Source organism: Staurois parvus, unplaced genomic scaffold, assembly GCF_062004578.1.
Source record: "Staurois parvus isolate SC_StPar_1 unplaced genomic scaffold, SC_StPar_1.0 ptg000027l, whole genome shotgun sequence".
Classification (NCBI taxonomy): domain Eukaryota; kingdom Metazoa; phylum Chordata; class Amphibia; order Anura; family Ranidae; genus Staurois; species Staurois parvus.
Genome location: NW_028317823.1, coordinates 6,948,953 through 6,973,044, shown reverse-complemented (window position 1 = coordinate 6,973,044; position 24,092 = coordinate 6,948,953). Strand labels below are relative to the sequence as shown.

General features: G+C 42.0%; 2 protein-coding genes across 3 annotated transcripts in view; one reads left to right on the top strand and one right to left on the bottom strand.

The window, feature by feature from the left end:
• Positions 1-6,048, bottom strand: part of LOC149471154 (uncharacterized) — a 51,773-nt gene extending 45,725 nt beyond the window's left edge. The window contains exon 1 of one of the 2 annotated variants that reach the window (XR_016307260.1): positions 5,655-6,048. Coding sequence is in view for 1 of the 2 variants with exons in the window: in XM_089656714.1 (XP_089512840.1) it covers positions 5,655-5,734 (80 nt within the window). In the remaining variant the exon portion in view is untranslated. The remainder of the gene's footprint in view (positions 1-5,654) is intronic. The other variant, XM_089656714.1, reaches the window with a different exon arrangement.
• Positions 1-24,092, top strand: part of TMEM135 (transmembrane protein 135) — a 488,083-nt gene that overhangs the window by 350,340 nt on the left and 113,651 nt on the right. The window contains exon 6 of the mRNA XM_089656743.1: positions 11,152-11,198. Coding sequence (XP_089512869.1) covers positions 11,152-11,198 — 47 coding nt within the window. The remainder of the gene's footprint in view (positions 1-11,151; positions 11,199-24,092) is intronic.

Genomic DNA, 24,092 nt, shown 5'->3' with positions numbered 1-24,092 from the left:
AAAAGAAAGCTAATGCAGCCACCACATGAAAGGATTGGTAAGTTGCAACATACTGTATTAGATTTTAGTTTTTTGGGTTTAATTTGGCTTTAACTCGACCTTTGTAAAAAATCCTATCTATCTATCTATCTATCTATCTATCTCACTTTAATACATATCTGATAATATATGTGCATGTCTCCCTTATGTTCACAGTACTCATCTGTCTTTTTTCCAGAGCTGTCTCAATGCATGGGCCCCAGGTGAATAGGGGACATTATATTCTTGCATCACATACTTGTCAACTGTCCCGGTTTTGCCAGGACAGCCATGCTTTTTAGAAAGCTGTTCCGGGATGGCCTAAGCAGCATCCCAGAACCTGCCCTTCTGATCCCAGTATTGTGCGCTCCGGACCCCCCCCCCCCATACTGTACCCTTTATGTTAATTAGTCTTTGATTTATGGCATGCTTTCTTATTATTTAAAATCAATTTTTACAAGTACTAATAAACACGTTTCATTTTATCAACTATCTATGCTTTATTTCTTGAGAGAAGGTGCGTAAATTGGGGCGGGCTGGTAGGGGCCACAATGCATTCCTTTGCACAGGGGCCCATGATGGTATTAAGACAGCCCTGCTTTTTGCCTGTGTCAAATGTGTCCAGTTTCTCTCTGTCTATGGCTTTATCCATCTGCTGTCAATCATTGGCCTCCTGTACCACAAGTCCTCAGAAAAGGACATGGGCAATGATAGTGCTGCACATGTGCAGATGTGAGACTCATGGCTCTGAGTTGTTGCCCATGTTCCTGCCAGGAGTTCCTATTGCTTCTTGACATCCCTTAGCATTGCTTGGACAGCATTCAGATTCTACATGTGCTGCTCTGTAAAGCAGAGATCCAGATCCTCTTAGCCTCTGTTTTTAGCTGTGACATAGACTATTTGCAGAATGTAGCTCTTTGAAATTGCAGAAGTGATCTGTAGAGAGAGTGCATGGTGTTTAGTTATTCCTAGTAACTGGTATGATTTGTGGATTCACTTTGTGAAGAAATTCTGCAAGCAAAGCTTGTTGGCCTTTTGGGATCATGTCACAGAGTCAGCTTGTTTCCTTCCATGAAACGGTGTTATGACAGACACCTGAGCAACAAGAATAAACATAGCAATAACCTGATGGTTGGTTCTGGGGGCCCTGATTTGCCTGCTACATAATTAGAAGCCACCAGCTCATAAATAGGGGTGCAATTCCCATCTGAGCATGCATATTCTTGCACTGAGTATGGGATTTGCAGACACACCCGGTGCTGGCCTATTCTTGAAGAAAGAAACTGCACCTGGCTGTTCCCCATGGTTAGTCGGCTGGGAGTGTCTGCTGGTAACATGCACTTTACAATAATATAATGCCTGCAGGGAAAAGTAGAATGGCTTTCAGGTAGTGAACATTTTCCAGTATATAAACTGATGAGTCATATGAATTTTAAAAAGTTATTCCATTAGAAAAAGAAGTAGGGCACCCAAGAGGTCCATCTGGCTTCATCTACCTTACCCTAAATCCAGACTTTTTTTCCTCTTCCAAGTATCTGACATCATGTTTTGGTCAAGAATCCTAAAAGTCCTGTACTGCATCTTTTGTTTTTTCCCCTACTAGGGCCGGTTCACACCATGCCACACACGAATCTCACAGGAATGTGCTGTGCATTCCTGTGCGATTCACATGTGGTTCTGTGTGGTGGAATTTCAACTCCAAAATCACCCTGTGCCACATCAAAAGTAGTGCCTGCACTACTTTTTGACATACACTGCAACTAGATTGCATGATACGAAAGCACTATGTGATGCAGTGTGGGCCGGTGCGGACAAAGCTCTGTGTTTGCGACCTGCATTGGGGATGTCATTAACTTATTGACACACACTGGAAATTGCAAATGGAGTGCACTTGCATGCGGTGTGAATCGCACAGGAACGCACAGCATGTTCCTTTGCGATTCATGTGCGGGCATGGTAGTGAACTGGCCCTTACTGAATGTGTGTGGTGCTGGCAATCTTAGTACAGGAGCAGGGCTTTGCTTCCTTGTATCAGAGCTTCCCCTCTATGACTGATGATCTGATGATTGCTGGGGGAAGATTTAAGAAGCATTAGGAGAGGGTGAGAAAGTGCAGATTCACAGAGTGAATGTAGTATAAGCAGGGAGATTCTTGCACTGCAGGTCCTCAGGTACTGCTTCCCGTCCAATTTGCTGTCTACCAAGCACAGCATTTAGCAGCAAAGTAGTGACATCTCCAAAATACAGTACCTTCTCACTTTGCAGATATACAGCTACGGGGCTCAAGGCACAGTCACTGATCAGGACCAGATCCAGGTAATAGACACATTTTTCAAGATCCTGCATAGTAAATCTTAACATTTTAAGTATAGGTCCACTGGACAGTACCAGTCCAAGCAGACTGAAAGCCTGGTCACTTAGCAGAGAGGAGCAAAGAAATAGCACTGCTGTGTGTTCTAGGTAGTGGGCTACCTAGAATACACAGCAAGGTAAGTACCCACTGCATAGTCACTGTTATTTAGTGCTGTAAGAAATTTGTTATACCCGTCAGATACTTATTATGTATCAACATACCCTAATGTACTTGTCAGCGAGGGCTGTAGTGATTTGCTGAGGCCTCTGGACGAGCAGACCCAGCTCTAAGGTTTCTTGAGAGGGTACAAATATTAATAGCATCCTGTAAATCTCCCCTTCTTGTATCTCTTACAACTTCAAGGGTATCCAGTAGATCAGAGGGAAAATTACTTCACGAAATGTGGCTGACACTCTGAGTTTTCACAGCAGCGTTAAGGAGTTGACGATTACGGCCACACAGAATGTCTACACTATTAGATGAAGAGACTCAGCAATTGCAATACTGAAGTGCATGAATCGTCAACTCGCTGAGCCTTTATCCGATATTGACGGTGTGTAGGGCCTGTACATTCCATGGTGCTAACACTCAGCTTTAAAAGAGAACTGTACCTTTAAAAAGTGATGTAACCAAAATAAGTGTCTTTTAAGCAATTTTATAGTTTAATGTGATCAATAATAACCTTTCATTTTATTTCTGCTGCCAGCTATGATTTTTTTTTTACTGTTGCAGAAAACATTTCAAATGGCTTTATCCTTTCAGCCCTGGCACCAGGATGCAATTTATAGACAAGACTTCTCAGAATTCTGAATTCCCCTGCTCATGCCATTGGTTCTGTGTTTTTTTCTAAAATCTTCAGAGAGCCTAAAATAAAATTGCAGGCACTCTCAGTGTCTTTATATTTTATTATTACTGATTTGTCAGGATTCTTGCTGCACATCAAGGGGAATGCCAGGGGGAGTAGTGTACAGCACTAGAAACCAAAACAAAATACTGCTAAACACCAAAGGCACTCAGCGAGACCAAAGTATATTAAACGCACAGTAACTTAAAATGTGATCTACAATATGCAAATATATATATATATATATATAACTCCTAGATTGTAAGCTCCAAGGAGCAGGGCCCTCCTATCCCTCTCGTATTGAACTGTATTGTTGCTGTATTGTCTCCCGTTATATTGTAAAGCGCTGAGCAAACTGTTGGCGCTATATAAATCCTGTATAATAATTATATATATATATATATATATATATATATATATATATATATATATACATACAAGCAGGTAGCCCAAAAAACTAGACATGCATTACTGAAACGAAACTAGGTATGCTGCTACATGCTATGGAGGGGGGACTTCATCTGTGTGGAGGGGGAGGGAGGAACACAACACAAAAACCATAGTGTGCTATCATCAATAAAATGTTTTACTAGAAACAATGTATCCTACTCACAAGGTTAAGAACATTACTGATGGAGGAACATGAGAAACTGCTGGGAAGATGAAAATGGGGCTGCAGTGGTAGACTTTTCAGAAACTGTACCAGATGGGAGGACTGCTGCTGCTTAGAGCTGGGCCTTATTGACAAATTTTCCCACAAGGGGTACAGTGTGAAGTCTATTAAGATGGCCTTTGAAAGGGATTATTGTAAATTCACTGATTATCACTTGAAATCCACAGACACACAAGGCTGAGGCTATTGAAGGTCTCTTTTTTTCCAACTCCAGTTACTGGTCTATCTGGAAGGTCTTGGATGAAAACTGGAGTATTCTTCAAGGTGACCAGAAACTGGCCACCAGGATCCCTGGTCATCCTTTAAGTGTTTTTTTGAAAATTCAGAAATATAAAAACATTATTGCCCCTAGTAAGCTAACCAAGTCTTGGCCCAGTCTTGGTAGGACACTGTTTCTAATGAAGCATTTTGTTGATGATACTACAGTACTAGGATCATGTGCTTAGAGGAGACAGAGCGAAAATTGCTAAGTGGATGCAGTGGATAAAATTTGCCCACATCATCACAAACTATCTACTTTAGTAAAAAGCCTTTTGAAGCATTTAGATTTTCATATGCTAAAGAGGATGGTCTGATGGGAATGTATGATCAGACTTCCCTAAGTTGGCCATACACTGAGTGAATTTCGACTAGTTCCTAACTGAACCATTCGGATTTCGATGTGGCTATGTTCATCATCACATAGGTTGTATCCTGACTGACAACCAACCAAAACAGCATGGTTCTGTTGGTGACATACAGTTCACTTGACCCTTATCCTTGAACCTTAAATCTTATAACATTTCACATTTTATATAAACAAGTGTACTACATAAATACTGGCATGCTGAGTTTACCAACCTTGGTGTCTGATTCTCTATCCCTGTACAGTGTGATGTAACATTTTGGAAACTCCTGATGCATTTACATTTTGTTGGTGTTCTTGGTGAAAAGCTAACAGAACCTATGCAGAGAATAGACTCAAACATGACGTATTTGGGGTCAAATGCATAGTTTTATTTTTTTTCCCTTATTCTGATAAATGTAGACAACACTTAGTAATTACGCTTGAACATTTGCTTAAAGGACATGTTCACCTTTAAAGGATAAGTTTTTGGAAAAAATAATAAATACACATTTTTTTGCAGGTAAAAAAATGTGCATTTATTTTTTTTGTCCATAGGAGCCTGGAAAGCATTGCACCACAGATCAGTAGATCGCTGATGCCATGCAGGTCTCCTGCAGACCTGTCATAATACGTGCTTGCCGTACAGGATTTACAGTTATTATTATTATTATTATTATACAGTATTTATAAAGCGCCAATAGTTCGCTCAGCGCTGTACATTACAAAGGGAGACAGAACATGTGACAGAACAATACCAATACAATGCAAAACATGAGGGGATCGAGGGCCCTGCTCTTTCGAGCTTAGTTAAGCATATATACTGACAGGAAGCTTCAATGAACACTACAAACCCACAGCTAAGGCTTTTGGGACTTGTAGGCACTCATTCACAGAGCTCTGTGAATGAGTGATGCAGTTGTGTGGGTTTTAAAATATGACAGATAGTACAGGGAAACTTCTCCCTGTACTATTTGTCTGAGAAAGGGGGGGGGGGCAGGAGCGGCTGCAGCTATGGGAACATGTTACATATTCCACCCTAAAAACGGGTGGAACATGTAACATGTTCCAAAGGTGAACTTGTCCTTTAAGTAACAGCCCTCAGAATTCCTCCCCACTTCCTATCCCCCTAAGTTTTAGGTTTCAACCCATCACCCAGGTACCTCTTGTGACGGCAGCGGCCTCCAGCATTGTTCAAATCGCAGATGGCAAAATCCAGTGCAGCACCACAGTAATATCTCATAGACTTGAATAGAACATTGCTCCAACAGTACAGGTGTATCCTATGGACTGTTATTGCAAGGGTAGTTCAAACGAGAGTGGCTGTCGCCATTGACGGAGGTAAGTAAGCATCTGGATGGAAAGGGGGGAGGGTCAGCTTAGGATAGTTTAGGAATCTGGAGGCTTTAGGTTACCTAAGAGTGAACATGTCCATAAAATGTCATGCTTTTAAGGAACATTGACAGGACAAAAGGTTTGTTGTTTTTTTAATGGACAGGTACAGGCAAAAGCAGCAGGTTCACTGTAATGCAGACCTCCACAGACCCATATACTTGCCTTCCTCTCTATCCCCTGCTGCTAAGTTCGGCCATGGGGAGCGAAAGAAAGCCTGTGTGACCTATGAGTTGCTGGAGTTGCACAATGCTATGAACATCTTGTGTGGCAGCCAAAAATAGATAAAGGATAGGTTTGCTTGAAGGCCTTGCTCTAGTACTGTCATTCTCATCTTTCTCTCACTTCTTTTTGCGTCCCTGACCTGAAACGAGCATGTGCAATGTCTTTGTTGGACACCAGCTATTTACATGCTTTCATTTATTTATTTAAAATGCCTGCTCAAACACTGCAGCATAAAGGTTTTCAGCATTGCAAAAAGGAAACTTTGTAGAAGAAAGGGTTGATTGGTGTGAAAGAATCATATATGGGAGCATATTTACAAATTTAGAAATCAGCTTTAGGGAATTTGAAACTTGAGGGTACTTTAATGGAGTTCTGAAATTCCTCACAGAATTATTGCTGTAAAGAACCGACATTCCATTACTTAATGTCTTACAAAATAATGAAGAAAGGATCGGAATGAGAGCCATACAGCTTTCATTTTGAAAAACGGATTAATTTGAGTTCCCATATTTATTTCTTCACAGGTTACCTTTAAAAATTTTTCCTTGCGTTGGGGTGTCGTAATTTGATGAGGGGTGCCCATACTTTTGCAGAAGACCCTAGCTGTTTGTGATTGCCTGTCTCCTTAAGGATGGCCTCCAAGCTGACCGTGAGGGAGGGAGAGCACACTCTGTCATCTCTTGAATTTCATATGGCTTGCAGATAAAAGGAGAATCTCTGGCACCTCGCTTTCTTCCAGCCTGCTAACCTTTATGGCTCCAGCCTATTCCTTTCAAGACATACTTGTGATCTTATCCTAACTATGCACCAGGCCTCTAGACTTACTGCTCAGTAGAAATGGCTGATTCTATTTCTGCCCCAAGCACACTTTATTATTAGGCTTCTCTTGTATGCGAAAACTTAGGTTGTGCACTCAGCTGAAGCATCTGCTGGAGAAATAGTTCTCTGGGGATCAGGAAGACCAGTCTATTTCCTATAGATTGCTGCCAAGCCATTTTGGGCAGTTTAGAGAGTAATTAGGCATATTCGGAGTTCCATAATATAAACCTGTCAAAAATCTACCAATTCAAACTGAGCCTATGATGAAATTTGGTTGTCTTTAGTGTAAAAACACAGACTGAATGGAAAGATCCTGAGATATACGCAGTTATATGCAGTCTTCAGCTTGGCCAGCTACCTCCTTTTTTTTTTTTTTTGTTCTTTAAGGCCTCTTTCACATGAACAATCCGATCAGGTCCGCCTGTTAGTTTTTTCAGGCGGATCTGTCAGATGGTCCATGTATTCCTGTGGACTGGCAGGTGTAAATGGACCGTTTACACCCAACTACCTCCAGTCCGGTCCACTAAAAAAACAGAAGGGGATCTGTCCCCCTCTGTCTAGGCAGTTCGGAGGGCATTTGGGTGTGAACAGACAGTCAGTCCGTTTACACCCGGCCTCCCATAGAGCAAAGAGGATCTGTCTATGTGTGCTCTGCATATACTAAGTGAACACAGACCTGTTATCCGCCCGCTCTGCTCCGTTGAGCAGAGAAAATGGGATTCTGCTCTGTATGAAAGGAGCCTAATGTTATAGATAGCCTTAAACTGATTATACCCTGTTTGAATTTTGGCTTCATTTCATGATGAAGTCTCCGAAATCCGCTAAGCCAGGGGCTCAGTCAGCTGACTCCTCCCTGACATCACTGGATTGAAAAATAGACGTAGATGAGCTTAAGCCAGCCATACATGGATCAAAATTTGGCAAGGTCAGAAGGGACTGGCCAAACTTTGATCCATGTATGGGCAGGGGATTGCACAGAAGTCAATCTATCAATCGACTTCTGTACAAACGTCCTGTTGGATATTCCGCGCTCTATCAGCGCTGCAGGCCATAGCAATGCTGATCAGTGTACTTTTGACAGCTGGAAAGTCCTCCGCTTGGGAATGGGTGTTTGCTAGAACAGGCTGTATGCCTGGTTTTAAGTCCCCGGGCTGCAACCTGAGTCCAGAGGGCATCACCCTTCTCTATATCCACGTCTGTCAGCAACATTTATAATCAGTGGCTGGTAGACATGGATTTTAACACACTCCCAGCTGGTATAGCAGACGAGGGGCTTTGATGTGGAAGTGATTCAATCACTTTCACGCCCCACTGAAGGTACCACCCCTCCGCCCAACTACCCCAGCCATGTATCCCAGGCTCTGCTGTTCCACCTGGAGGGTGTTGGCAGGTGGATTGGAGGGAGATCAGGGAATATTTTTTACACTAATTCCCCTCCAGGGAATGAACACGATAGTGACTTCTGAGTTTGGCTGCCTCTACTGCAGCTGCTGTGGCTGAGGAAGAAGCTAATGGAGCCTGATCTGTGCTCCATTAGTTTCGGTGCAAGGCTGGTGAGACATCAGGGTTGGAATAGACCCCTGATATCTCTGCAAAGAGAAACTGTCACCACACAAACGCTATCACATAGGGGGATAATAAGAAATAAAGTAACACTTAAAAAATAAAAAAACAAAGTCCCCCACCCCAAATGTACATACAACTGATGACCTGTAAAGTCTTTTAACACTATGCTCATAGACAATTTTGGGTACCAGAGTCACCATTTTAGAGTGTGTGCAATTTTAGGGCTTGACATGTTCAGCATCAATGTACTTGTTGTAACCTCATCTTTTATATTTTATAAAATATATACTGTCTTAGATTGTAAGCTCCAAGGATCAGGCCCTCCTATCCCTCTTGTATTGAACTGCATTGTTGCTGTATTGTCTCCCGTTATATTGTAAAGCGCTGAGCAAACTGTTGGCGCTATATAAATCCTGTATAATAATAATACTGTTTTGGGGGAGGGGGTAACTAATCTCCAGACCTAAAATTAGCATTTTAATTTGTGCAAAAGCTGAAAAAAAATGGGTCTTGTAGATAAATGGTTAAGATGCGCCATGTGGACCTATGAAGAGATAGTGTGCTATAGTCATCACTGAAAAACTCAAACCTCTTGTTTTGTGGGGCTGATGTCTACCAGAAGAAGCTCTGTATGATCCTTGTGGATACGGATATCCAGCGACTGTTAGACAAGGAGGAACCCCACCTGAGTTTTGTGCATTCCACCTTCTTTGTACTCCTGTACTTCAAGTTCCAGTAAAACATTGAAAACTGCATTTAAACCTGGACCTGACGTTCTTTATAGACATTTCCAAGTTTTACATTCTTGGTACAAGGCATTGCTGGATTGTCCCCCTAACAAACTAAGGTTCCCCTAGTTGGAGGCAGTAAAGATTTAAGAAATACAGGACACTAAAGGGTAAAGCTCCTACTTATTGGAGAGCACCAGTTGTCCAGGTGCTGTTACAACGTGGATAGCAAGACAGGAGGTCTTTCCCACTCGAAACATACCCTATGGGGTTGATGTACTAAAGGCAAACAGATTGTGCACTTTGCAAAGTACAGTCGCACTCTGCAAGAGCAGTTGTTCCAGAGCTTCGTGAATGAGGTAAAGATTCACTTTGCAAAGAATACCAAATCACGTGGAAGAAAAATAGAAAAAAACTGTATTTTTGCTTGCACATGAATGGATGATGGAAGTCAGCAGAGCATCTGTTCATTTACTAAGCTCTGGAGCAACTGCTCTTGCAGAGTGCACAGTTTATTTACCATTAGTAAATCAACCCCTATGTGTTTTTAACCAAGTTTAATTCAATATTAGATCTGTCAGTTGAGTACAAATTGACACAGACGAAATGAATTGATATTCTGTTATCAAATAAAACCCCTTCAAATATTTTTTCTAGACTAGATGAGCCCTGGCTCTCCCTGTGTTCTGCGAATGCAATTTCTGCAAAGAACCAGCAGTTGTTTTTTTACACCCCTTGGACAACTGCTGATTTTCGATCCCGCTTTTGTGCCCAGTTCCCGCTCCACCTTTTCTTCTCCAGGTGAAGAGGGGGAGGGTGTGTCTGTCACTAGGTGTGAGTCTGCGCCTTCTGCTGGATGAATTAAGTACTTGCAGTGCAGGCACAGGGGACCAGTACAAATCCTGCCTGAAGAGAAGTTGCCTGTTGGTACCTGTAGCACGGTATCCTGATCTGTGAAAACTGGTTAATACTTAGCTTACGGCGCTGGATTGTGATGTGGTTGCTTTTACCAGTCTGCTTTCTAAATCAGCATCTGTATCATTATCTAAACAGAAAAGAAGCAGGGACCTCCTAAAACACCATGTGTTTGTCTTATTCTGTAAGAAACCCCAAAAGGAGGGTTTTACTATTTCTCTTTTAGGATAAATGGGCAGGGCCATGCAAATCAATCCTTTGGATAAATGTATATCCATGACCGCTAGAATATAGTACAGATACAGCCTAAATTATAGCACCATTGATTTCAAATACAAAGTCTTCAGCACCAACAAGAAGTATAATATATTATAACAGGCTATAGTGAAGCACTGTGAAGGAACCTCAGCTCACCTCCGTTACATTTATAAAACATCATTAACACAAACTGGTCATGGGTTGCCATTGCTGAAAATGCTAATTGTCTGGGTGGAATGTAGATCCAGTGACTTCAGACCTTCCTGAGTCACTGCCCTGGAATGGTGATGCAGATCAGGACTGTGTTCATTTACTGCATGCCTATTCTAGCAGTGTGTCTCAAATAGTGTTAGGGTCCATTCACTTCTAAACGTTGCATTAAGGAACATGTTAGTATGTGTTGCATTAAGGCAACCGTTTCATTATGAATGAGCTGCCAACTCGCCAAAATAGATGAAAAAAATTCACAAAATCTCTTTTTAAAAGTAAAATGCACCACAACTCTGGGATTATGTGTTGTGGTTCACTGTGGTGCATTGGGATGCCATTCAAAATGAGTGGCAGTACAACACAACACGTATAGAGTGGGTGTATTGCCATGCATTATAAAAACACACATTTGAATAGATTCTTAATGTCAGCTTTCCCTTGTGTAATGTGCTGTTTATTTTGTGTTGTCAGCATTTTTAAAAACTTGTAGGGTTATTGTCACAGATGACTTGTGTATATTGATGTATCTTTGTTTTTTTTCTTGTAGGTACTTTTATTTTGCATCACTGCTGCCCTGTACATGTTCTTTTTCCGGTAAGTTCAGTCTCATCAGTTTACTATGTGTTAGTCATTCGGTATGCCATACTTCAGGACCTGGTGGAAAGAATACGATTTATTAAATATTACTGCAGCGTATGCAGCATTTCTACCCATGAGCATATGCATCACTCTCAATGTACATTATATCTAAAGCCAATACATTTTTTGAGTGTTGAATGTAAAATTTGTGGGTTGGTTTTTTTGCCCTTTGGGAAATTTACCTTCACTTCCTGCCCTGGAGAAACAACAGGAACTGAGAGAAAAGGCAGTCTGCACAAGCTGGTCATAGACATTTTAGAACATTCCCCATCGATCAGCGACTCCAGATTCTGATCAGTGTATTCTACAGCAGCAGGTGCAACTATCAGAATACAGTGTCCTTGCAGGATAATTTCTCCATCCACCTAATTTGTGTGGATGGAGGAACTTGCTGGCTGAGCGAAGAAAAAAAAAACTAACACTGTGTGGCCAACTTTAGTTTTTACCAGATTAAGTGCCCCACTTAAGAATTTCCCTGTTTCTTCTATTTTTATGACAGCTGTAAAATTTAGGATTCACATCAGTTTCTTTCCTATTGACAGTGGTCACCAGGTCAAATAGAGTAGGTCTATCTCCCCACCAGGGACACAGTCTTCTATAAAAATCTGAAATGGTTTCTAATCCTTCTACGCTCTGTGTGGCTTTATTTGCAGTTTAAACTTAAGCAAGGGGAACGCCTTGCCTCACCTTTCATTTTACGATGGCCAGGACTAGTCTGGTCATAGGATTTTCTGTTTCAGTAATTTTTTTCATATTCAATGGTTCAGGTTATACTGCACGTGGTAGTGTTCTAATCTGATATGGTCTTTAGAAACTGATCTAATCAAATGGAATATCAGGCAAGGTTTTATTATTTTATTGATACAATTCGTGACGAGATTTCCACTGTACAGATATCTCCCTCACCCTACACTTCTTGTCCACCTGCACAATCTATACTTCCCTTATTTAACCCAGCTACTATAGAGGAGGTTGGTAAACTTTTTTTCTAAAGCCCACCTAACCACCTATCCCCTGGACCCTGTTCTCTTGCAAATACTACGGTCACCCTCTGGCTCTATCCTTCATTCTTTAACTCATATCTTCAATCTCTCTCTTTCTACTGGCATCTTCCACAACTCTCTAAAACATGCGCTAGTCACCCCCATACTTAAAAAGGTCTCACTGGACCCCACCAATCTTAGCAACCTAAGACCCATCTCCTTACTCCCTTTTGCCTCCAAACTCCTTGAACGTCTAGTCTACAACCGGCTGAGCTGCCATCTTATAGAGAATAACCTTCTCAATCCCCTTCAGTCTGGATTTTGCCTACAACACTCCACAAAAACTGCTCTCTTAAAACTCACAAACGACTTACTAACCGCTAAAACCAATGGCCGCTATTCCGTACTCTTACTCTTGGACCTCTCCGCTGCCTTTGACACAGTTGAGCACCCCCTCCTCCTCAAAAATCTCTATTTACTTGGTCTCCGTGACTATACTCTCCGTTGGTTCAAATCTTACCTATCTCACTGCACTTTCAGTGTCACTTACAACTCTACCTCCTCCTCTCCTACTCCTCTTACTGTCAGGGTTCCCCAAGGTTCTGTCCTTGGACCTCTCCTATTCTTGATCTACACTTCTTCCTTGGGTTACCTGATAGCTTGCCATGGTTTCCAATACTATTTCTATGCTGATGACACACAAATCTATCTCTCTACTCCTTAACTCACCTCATCAGTTTCCTCACGTATCACCGATTTACTAACAGACATATTAGACTGGAAGTCACACCACTTCCTAAAACTCAATCTATCCAAAACTGAGCTCTTAATATTCCTGGATATTCCTGGATTCTGAACTATCCTTTCAGGCCCACATCCAGTCTCTGTCCAAATCATGCCGCCTCAACCTCTGAAACGTCTCCAGAATACGCACCTTTTTAACCAGTGATACCACAAAGCTCCTACTTCACTCCCTGGTTATCTCTTGCCTCAACTACTGCAACTCCCTCCTCCTTGGCTTACTTTTTACATAGGCTATCCCCCCTCCAGTCTATCATGAATACTGCTGCCAGGCTCATCCACCTTAGCAATCGTTCAGTGTCTGCTACTCCTCTCTGCCAATCCCTCCACTGGCTTCCACCCGCCCAACAAATAAAATTCAAAATGCTAACAACTTACAAAGCCATCCACAACTCAGCCCCCAGCTACATCACCTAACTGGTCTCAAAATATCTACCAAACCGCTCTCTTCGATCCTCCCAAGACCTTCTGCTCTCTAGTTCCTGTGTCACCTCCTCCCATGCTCGCCTCCAGGACTTCTCCCGAGCTTCTCCAATCCTATGGAACCCCCTACCCCAATCTGTCTATCTCCTAATCTGTCCACCTTTAGACAATGCCTAAAAACATTTCTCTTTAAAGATGCCTATCCTGCTTCTAAATAGCAAACTGCCTTTTATTTCCTCCATCAGCTCATCCCCCACAACTATTACCTTTTGTATCACTCAACCCTTCCTCCTAGATTGTAAGCTCTAACGAGCTGGGCCCTCTGTTTCTTTCTGTACCAAATTGTTTTGTAACTGTAATGTCTACCTTCATTTTGTAAAGCGCTGCGCAAACTGTTGGCGCTATATAAATCTTTTATAATAATAATTTTAGGCTGCAAAGTGTTAATGAGATTTGTAGATGGTCATGGTGCCTATATAGGTTTTCTGAGATATTGTGCACACTAATGAATTAATCTATACATACAGGGTCAGAATTTTATTTTTAAAAGTTAATTTTCGAACCGTTCATTTGATTTTCTGGTGTTTAATGGGGAATGTACTACCGCATTAACCATGTATTGTAGTTACAAGAAAAATCAAAGGCGAAGGAAGGAAAATGTGTTAGTTTCTCATCTGAATGAACAATATTCTAACTGTGAATGTTGTTTTCTTTTGGGAAAATCTTAATTATTGTGATGCAGATGTGGTTGTAAACCTCAGACATGAAATATGAACAAAGCATATCACTCTATAGCATGTACTGACAAGAAGAATCTTTGGTCATTTGCCCATGATGGTGAGGTTTGAATGGAAGAAAGAGATTCTGTGGACAGGTGTCTTTTATACACATAATGAGTTGTCTTTAGAAGCACCTTCTTAAATTGACAGGACTAATCTGTGTACCACATGAGCACATAGCCAGTCTGTGGGAGACAGAATTGTTGGTTGGTAGGGGATCAAATACTTATTGTACTCATTTAAAATACATCTATGATAAAAATTATATACCCTTCATTTCTTTCTAAGTGGGCAAACTTACAAAATCTGCAGGGGATCAAACAATTCTTTTCCCAACTGTATTTTAGGCTTGCTGTGTATGTTGGAGAAACTCATATTAAATCAGTATATTTAAAGTGGTTGTATAGGTTGAAGGTTTTTTACCTTCATGCATTCTATTGGCAGCACTGGTCAATGGGGGATGAGCCAGGAGCACCCACTAGGGGACCCAAGAAGAAGAGGATTGGGGCTGCTTTGTGCAAAACCAGTGTCAGAATTAAAAAAAAAAAAAAAAAATCAAAAACAGAATCGTTGAGTTAGAAAAAGGATCACCCGACCTCGTGTCAGTATTTTGTTGAACCATCTTTTGCTTTAATTCCAGCCTTTAGTCTGTTGTGATCTGTCTCTACTAATTTTGCACATCTGGACTTTGCAGTATTTGCCCACTCTTCTTTGCTCAAGTTCGGTTAAATCTGATGGTGACCGTTTGTGGACTGCAGTCTTCAAGTCATTCCACAGATTTTCATTGGGGTTTAAGTCTGACTAGGACATGCAAGGACATTCATCTTTTTCTTGTCTGGTCATTTTTGCTGTGTGCTTTGGGTCATTGTCATGTTGGAAGTTAAACTTTCTTCCCATTGACAACTTTCTGGCAGAGGGCAGCAGATTTTCCTCAAGAATTTGCTGGTATTTTGCCCCATCCATTTTTCCCTCCATGCTGACAAGTCCCTGCTGCAGAGAAACACCCCTATTACCTGATATTCCCCCCTTTACTGTATGAATGGTGTTTTTTGGATGGTGAGCTGTGTTGGATTTCTGCCAGACATCCAAATCATTCAATTTTAGTCTCATCTGACCAGAACACCTTTTTCCAAGGTACGTTTTGGCAAAGCTCAGTGGTGACTGCATGTGGCCTTTCTTGAGGAGTGGCTTTTTTCTTGCAGCCCTCCAATACAAGCCATATTTGTGGAGATTTTGTGATATTGTTGTCACATGCACACAATGACCACTCATAAATTCCTGCAACTGCTTCAGAGTTGCTGTAGGCCTCCTGGTAGCCTTTCTGACCAGTTTCCAACTGGCTCTTTCATCCAATTTGGAGTGATGTCCTGATCCAGGCAGGATCTGTGTTGTACCAAATACCTTCAACTTCTTCATAATGGAGTTTTCTTTGCTTCTAGGCATTGATAAATCCTTTGAGATTTTTTTTGGATCCATTTCTTGACTTGTGCCTGTCCACAACTTTATCTCGAAGATCTTTTGACAGTGCCTATACATAGTTGAATGTTTTCTTCAGTTGCACTATCAGGGACTGAAATGCTCCAGGAAAACTCGTTTCATGCTTAACTAATCAAAGTGACCACAACTGATCACAGTTGAAAGTCATATAGCTTTATGTTTCATTGAGAAGGTGATTAGCTATACCTGATTGAGTTTACAAGTCATTTTTAGGAGGGGGTGATCCTTTTTCCAACTCAGTGATTCTGTTTTTTTTTTTTTTTTTCTGACATGGTGTTATATCTTTTACTTGGATGTTATAAGTAAATACAGCTGGATAAAACAATAACTGTGTCTGTCTTCCTTTCAGGCTACAAAGCAGCAAAATGTGATATTTTAAAGTGGGTGATTCTTTTCTATACCCACTGTCCACAGCAATGACACATTTTGTGTATACATATAATAAATCCAGTTTAAAGAAACAAACATGAACTTGCAGCAATATGTAGATTGCATTCCATAGTACATTCCAGATTTCTTCTTTCCTGTTTATCTCGAACCCCCTATGACCTATTTCGGTTGCCATTTCTATAATTTCATTTTCACCCAGCAGTCTTACATACCCCTCACCTCTATAAGGAGACAGCTATTTGGTAAATTCTTCTTATACTTCATAAAAAACGACTTCCTTAGATTTCCCCCGAGCCCCCCATGTAAGAACAGAGGTAGCAATGCTGCATTTACTGCTTCAGGGGCCTCCTATTACTTTCCTTGTTTCCTGACAGCCAAGGTCAGTGTTACACATCATTGCTACTGAAGTATTTCTACCTCCAGTTGAAATCCCTAATCTAATACAATGAAGTAGCTAGTACTCTGTATCTGGGCCACGGATCAAGGCTCTTAATGGATCAGCATTAAAACTGTTGTGGAAATGAAATAAAAATCACTTCGTATGTATCATCTATTTTAGGTATTCATGCCGAAAGTTTATATAGCGATTTACATACTGTACAGTCACATCACTCCCTGCCCTCAAGCTGTCCCTAAAGCCGGCCAAGGATGGATCGAATCTTGGCTGGTTCAGCGGGGACTGGAAAATATTCGATCCATCTATGGGCAAGGCTGATTGTACCTAAGTCCATTCATCGATCAACTTGGGTACAACCAGCCTGTCTGATTTTTTTGCATGCAATTACTGCCAGTGGCTAAAGCCACTAGCAGTAATCATTGTGTTTTGCCGGCTGGAAGGCTATCAAGGCATAATATCCATCCGCCTTTGACATAGTAGACCACCCCCTTCTCCTCAAAATACTCCACGCCTTTGGTCTTTGACTGTACTCTTCGCTGGTTCTCATCCTAACTATCTCAACACGCCTTCAGTGTCACTTACAATTCTACTTCTTCATCTCCTCTTCCTTTGTCTGTTGGGGTTCCCCAACGTTCTGTTCTTGGACCTCTCCTATTCTCAACCTACACCTCCTCCCTGGGTCAGATGATTGCTTTCAATGGCTTTAATACCATTTCTATGCTGATGACACCCAAATCTATCTCACTACCCCTCAGCTCACTCCATCAGTCTCCTCATACATCACTAATCTACTAACAGACATATCAGCCTGCATGTCACACCACTTCCTGGAAATTAATCTATCCAAAATCGATCTCATAATATTTTCTCCCTTACATGACCCTTCCCCTGACTTCTCTGACAGAATTAACTGCTCAACCATCAACCCATCCCCGCATGCCAAGGTTCTAGGTGTAATCCTGAACTATCCGTTCGGCCCCACATCCAATCATTGTCCAAAGTTTGCCGCCTCCGCAACATCTCCAAGATACACCTCTTCCTAGCCAATGACACCACAAAGCTTCTAACTCACTCCCTGGTCATTCTCACTTGACTACTGCAACTCCCTCCTCATTGGCTTACCTTTACATAGGCTATCCCCCTCTTCAGTCCATCATGAATGTTGCCAGGCTCATCCACCTTACCAACCACTCAGTGTCTGCCACCCCTCTCTGCCAGTAACTCCACTGGCTTCTGCTCACCCAGTGAATTAAATTCAAGATAAAACAATTTATAAAGGCATCCACAACTCGGCCCCAGCTACATCACTAACCTTGTCTCAAAATACCAACCAAATCATGCTCTTCGTTCCTCCCAAGACTTTCTTCTCTTTAGCTCCCTTGTCATCCCCTCCCATGCTTGCCTCCAGGACTTCTCCAGAGCCACTTCCATCCTCTGGAACTGCCTTCCCCAATGTGTCTATCTCCTACTCTATCCACTTTTAGACGATCTCTGAAAACTCATCTCTTCAGAGAGGCCTATCCTGCCCACAACTAACAACTGTACATGTATTTTCTCCATCAGGCCATCCCCTACAGCTATTACCCTTTGTATCTCTTGACCCTCCCTCTTAGATTGTAGGCTCTCAGTGACCAGTGCTCTCTTATTCCTCCTGTATTAAATTGTATTGTAATTGTACTGTCTGCCCTTATGTTGTAAAGCGCTGTGCAAACTGTTGGCAATATATAAATCCTGTATAATAATAATAATCTGTGTCCCTGTTGAGATCTTCCATAACTTCCTGTCTCCAATGCAAAAATGTCTGTATGTTTTATATGCAACATAGAAGACAGTATTTCTTAATTTCTAATACAGATGTTAAAGAGGTAATAAATCCAAAAGCAAACATTTACTATATTGCAGCTTGCCAATTCGTAGATGTAATGGCTGCATTTGTTTTCTTTTTTTAGGCTTTCTTTCCTTTATTTTAATCTGGTGATTTGGACAGTAAGTCTGTTGGTTTTCAACAGAACAAGCTGTCCTCCAAATGCATCAGTTCAAGTGGAACTCATAACAGTTTGAGAACTATTAATGTTCTTTAACAAAAGCACATACATTCCACATTAATAATTATGCTCCTATAATTAGTGTGTGCTGTAAATTGCTTCCAGCATTGTTCCTGTTTCTTCTTGCTGGAGGGTGCCAGTTTGTTGAAGCCCAGAGCAGTAACTTCCTTATTGGAATTTCTCCCCGTCATTGATCTCAAAAACTAAATGTCACTTTCTTTAATTAAAATATGTACATTTCCAGCCTTGTATGTCTTAAATCAGAGAGGAAGCCTGACAGGAGCTTCACGCCGTCCATGCACCATACGAATCTTGGACGGTTCCTTCTGAACCAGCCGAGATTTGAATTATGTATAGGTAGGCTAAATGTACCCACGTTGATCAATCAACTTGGGTGCAACCAAGTCGTTAGCAGTAATCACTGTGTTCCCCCAGCGTGGATGGCAGCCTGCTCAGCCCCCCCCCCCCCCCCCCGCCGGAAGAAAACAAGGGCTCCATGGGAGGGATTCCCCTGTCATCGCTGACTGTGCACTGTGACACAACCTGTGCAGGAAAGAAATTCGGTCCATCTACTGTATGGCCTGCTTTACAGTGTTGAAATTCACAGGCTGCAGATGCGGGAGAAAGGAGAGAATATCAGGGAGATAAGATAAAACACTATCCTTGTAAGGCAAGCCATAGATGATGCAATTATCTTTTCTGCAACCAAAATCACTTGATTCCTACAGTCAGTGTTGAGGGGGGATTCCCTCCCCCAGCACTATTGATAGTAATAGTAATCACATGCAAACAATCCAACAGGCTGGCTGTACTGAAGTTGATAGATTGACTTCAGTACAACCACATGGATCGAATCTTGTCTGGTCCCTGCTGAATCAGCTGAAATTCGATCCATCTATGGCCAGTTTAAGTGTCTCTTTTGTGTCTCCGTGGCTGCAGAGTTTGTCCTGTCACCTCTCCTGCTTTTCTTTTCTCCCTCCCTAATCTGTCTGTGTCCTTCCTGTTGCTTTCTTCCCCCGTCAGCAACTATAAATCTTTAGGTGTCGGCTGATCAGCCTCTAGTCGCTCTGATTTTAGGCACATTGCTGAGAATAGAGAGCAACTGAGCATGTGCAGAGCAGGGTGAGGCTGTGCATTACTGAATTTTAAACAGTATAAGCACTTACCGTATTTTTAATGTTTTACATAGCTATACCTGCAAAAGGGGCCAGCCTGAAGTGATGTATCACTTGAAGGGTTGAGACAAACCAATTACCACTGACAGGGGTGCTTACAATGGTTTGTTTATTTATTCAAATAAAACCTTTATCTCAAAAGGAAAAAAAAAACGGTTGTGTGTAACTACAGTGCAAGCTGGAGTATGTCTTCAGTTTGTTAGTGTATCTAAATCTGCTAGTACATCTAACACTCGCCTCCCCCCGAGTCTGACAGTGCTGCTGTCCAAAGGTGTCCCTGTGCTCCTTCATCCATAGTGGGAGCTCTCAAATACAGGAGGTGTGTTACTGGTCAGAACATCAGGTGAAAACAGGGAAAAAAGCCTAAACAGGAAAACTAATCCACCACATCTACCGATTGGTTTACACATTACATTTTTGGTTTTGGGTTTAATACTGCTTTAAATGGACCCTGATGGTAACAGAGGCTCCCATTGTCTCATTTCTGATAATGATAAACCAGAGGCAAGCATCCCTGACCCAGAGTGGAGGCACTCTAATACAAGGAGGTGTGTTACTGGCCAGATCGGTGGGGAAGACAGAGGGCAAAAGGCTAAGAAAAAGAAGAGTTACCACATCTAGGGATCAATAAGCTGCAACATATATTTTTGGCAAAACATGTTAAAACTTTTTCAGTGTACTGGAAATGACTTCCAACTAGTGCTTTGGCCTTTGCCTGCTTCCATCAGTTAAAGTGTATATAAAGCCACATTTTTTGGCAACTTTGGCATGTGGTAGTAAAAATGTGAATACTTGATGATTCTTGAATCTGGGGAAGGAATGTTGCCCCATTCTTGCCTGATATAGGATTCTAACTGTTCAACAGTCCTGGGTCTTTGTCGTGTTTTTCATTTCGAGATGTGCCAAATACTTTCTATTGGTAAAAGGTCTGGACTGCAGGCAGGTCAGTTAAGCACCCAGACTCTTCTACTATGAAGCCATGCTGTTCTTTTTAATCTGGAGGACTCAGAACCCATGGATGCCAAAAATTCCTTTTAGCACAGAACAGTTTTCCACTTTGCAACAGACCATTTTATATGAGCTTCTCCCAGAGAAGACAGCAGCATTTCTGAATCATGTTCATATATGGATTCTTTGCATGATAAAGCTTTTACCTTGTGTTTTTGGATGGCACGGCAAACTGTGTTCACAGACAGTGATTTTTGGAAGTATTCCTGAGCCCACGCAGTGATGTCCATCACAGGATTATGCCTTTTTTTAATGCAGTGCCATCTGATGGCTAGATGATCATGGGTACCCAATGTTTCGTTTTGACCCTGTCCCTTGTGCACAGAGACTTCTCCAGAATCTCTGAATATTTTGATGATGATATGTACTGTAGATGATGATATATTTAAAGTCTTTGTAATTTTAAGTTGAGGAACATTATTCTGAAATTGTTTGACAATTTTTAGACACAATTTTTCACAGATTGTTGATCCTCTGCCCATCTTTATTTCTGTGACACTCCATTTCTCTAAGATGTTTGATATTTATATTGTGAATAAAATATGGTTTTATGGCATTTGCAAATCATTGTATTCTGTTTTATGTAGATTTTACAACACATCCTGACTTTTTTGGAATTGGGGTTGTACTAGAAGATTTAAATACACTAACACATTGAAGACAAGCTCCAGTTAACAGTTTATAAGCAGTTACAGCAAACACTTTTTTCCTTTTTGGGATAAAGGTTTAACATAAAAAAAAGAAAGGCACCTCTGTCAGTGTTAAATGGTTTTTCTCATCCTTGTAACTGATACATCTGCGGGAGACCTTGTTCTGTTGAAAAACAGCAAACTTACTGGCTAGATCGTCAGGTGAAAATAAGAGCCTAAAAAAAAAAAATGAAAGCTAATGCAGTCATCACATCTAAGAACTGGTAAGCTGTAATATAATGTTTTCTTTTGGGTTTAAGACTGCTTTAACCGCCTCCTACCCGCCATATAAGAAAATAATGGGTGCAAGGCGGTTCTCTCATTCTGGGAGGACGTCATATGACGTCCCCTCACTTTAACTGTGCTTGCGCAGCCCCGGGGGCGCGCAGCACGGCGATCGGTGGTGCGCTGTCCCTCAGACACAGCGGATCATCGATCAACGGAAAGAGCCAAAGACGTCGGCTCTGTCATGTGATCAGCTGTGTCCAATCACAGCTGATCGCATGTAAATAAGGAAATGCCGGTTATCAGTATTTCTCTGCTCACATGCTGTCACGCTGACAGCTTGTGAGGAGAGGAGAGCCGGTAATCGGCATTCCTCAGAGGGGACATCTACATTGATCATCAGGGCACTGATGATCAGTGTAGCCCCATCAGTGCCACTTGTCAGTGTCCATCATTGCCAGCTGTCAGTGCTCATCAATGCCACCTGCCAGTGCCCATCAGTGCCACATATCAGTGGCCATCTGAGCTGCCTTTCAGTGCCACCTATCAGTGCCAGTCAGTGCCACCTATCAATGCCAGTCAGTGCCACCTATCAGTGCTGTCAATCAGTGCCAGTCAGTGCCGCCTAACAGTGCCAGTTAGTGCCACCTATCAGTGCCGCCTAGCAGTGTCATATGAGAGTGCTGCCTTTCAGTGCCCATCAGTGATGCCTGCCAATGCCCATCAGTGCCACCTACCAGTGCCTCCTCATCAGTGCCTGTAACGGAACCGGAACCCAGACCGCACTGAGTTTTTCCGTTATAGCACAACTTCCCCTGTCCGAACACCATCCACGGACCACACCCTTGAAATCCCTCAGGAAAATAGACAATACCCAGCTCTTATTAAAACAGGAAGCCAACTAACCTTTATTTTTCACAAACAAAACATTTTATACAGAGGGCGGGGAAACACATCCAGGAACAGGACATACATCATCAGCCCACCCTCTCAGTGGGAAGGGCTACAGTATAGTCAGGAAACACCTCATCACCCCTCCCCATCCAACCAGACACAGAACAATGGGATGCAACCATGTGGCAAAGGACATTGACCAACCCCCACACCAATACAAACAGTACATCCCATAATAGTTCTCTGGACAGGAAGACACAGCACAATGGGGGGTAGCACATGGTAAACAGACAATGGACAGCCATGTGGCCTAGACAAAGGACAACACACTATACACAGGACTCAGACATTCACATACACACCCTGTAACCCTTAACAGGCACAGGGTGGGTTAAACATAATGATTTGGGGAGATGATACAGAGGTCCCCCGACACCCAAAAGTCACTCCCGTCACAGTGCCCATCACTGCAGCCTCATTAGCGCACATCAGTAAAGGAGAAAAATCACTTATTTACAAAATTTTATAACAGAAACTAAGAAACATTTTTTTTTCAAAATTTTCAGTTGTTTTTGGTTAGTTTAGCAAAAAATAAAAAAACCCAGAGGTGATTAAATACCACCAAAAGAAAGCTCTATCTGTCTCAAAAAAATGATAACCATTTCATATGGGTACAGTGTTGCATGACCGCACAATTGTCATTCAAAGTGCGATGGCGCTGAAAATTGGCCTTGGCAGGAAGGGGGTTAAAGTGCCCGATAGGCAAGTGGTTATAGTCAGTTGCACCCTTAAAAAGCACTAAAAATCATCACCATCGATTCCAGTGCATTTTGCCAAAATGGTGAAATGTTGCTGCACCATGCCAATTTTTGTTGAAGTTTTGAATAAATTACCACAATTTCTTTCATGTTTATTAGTATGCTCAATTATGACTAGGGTGCCAAGAACAAGGACTTTTACTGGTCACTCTCTCCTGTTGGCTTCCTCTATGCTGTAGAACTGGCAACCACGGCCTTTTCTCCCTGATACTGTGATGGTCAAAAGCACTGTGATGTCATCAAGTAAAATGCAGGTCCATTAGCCCTGCATTGTATGTGGGGACCCTGAAGTACAACTCCCAGTCTGGAGCTTAGGAGGGAAGATTTGAGCTCTGGCTACTGGCGAGCAGTGGATCGGGTAAGTAAAAGTCCTTGTTTCAGGTACCCTATAAACGAGCATTGTGGAGGGAGCCCCACTGAAAGGGGATTCTTTTTTATTTCCTCAAAGTTTGGCTAGAATTTGTCTTGCTTAAGTGAACTTTAGAGAATATAAGCAGCCTGTTTTCATCAGGCCAGGAAAAGTTGTTTTTCTAGAACGTTTCCCACGTTAGTATAAATATTGTGGGGAGATACAATCTCGGTGTACATGCAGGCTGGTGAGAGTACAGTCACAGAGGACAGCAGTGACACGGCTCCAGCTGAAAACATTTCCTTCCACCATTCTGAGCTTCCAGCACAGAGGATTCAGTTTCACGTGCGTGCCTTGCAGAGAAGCAGGAAGGTGT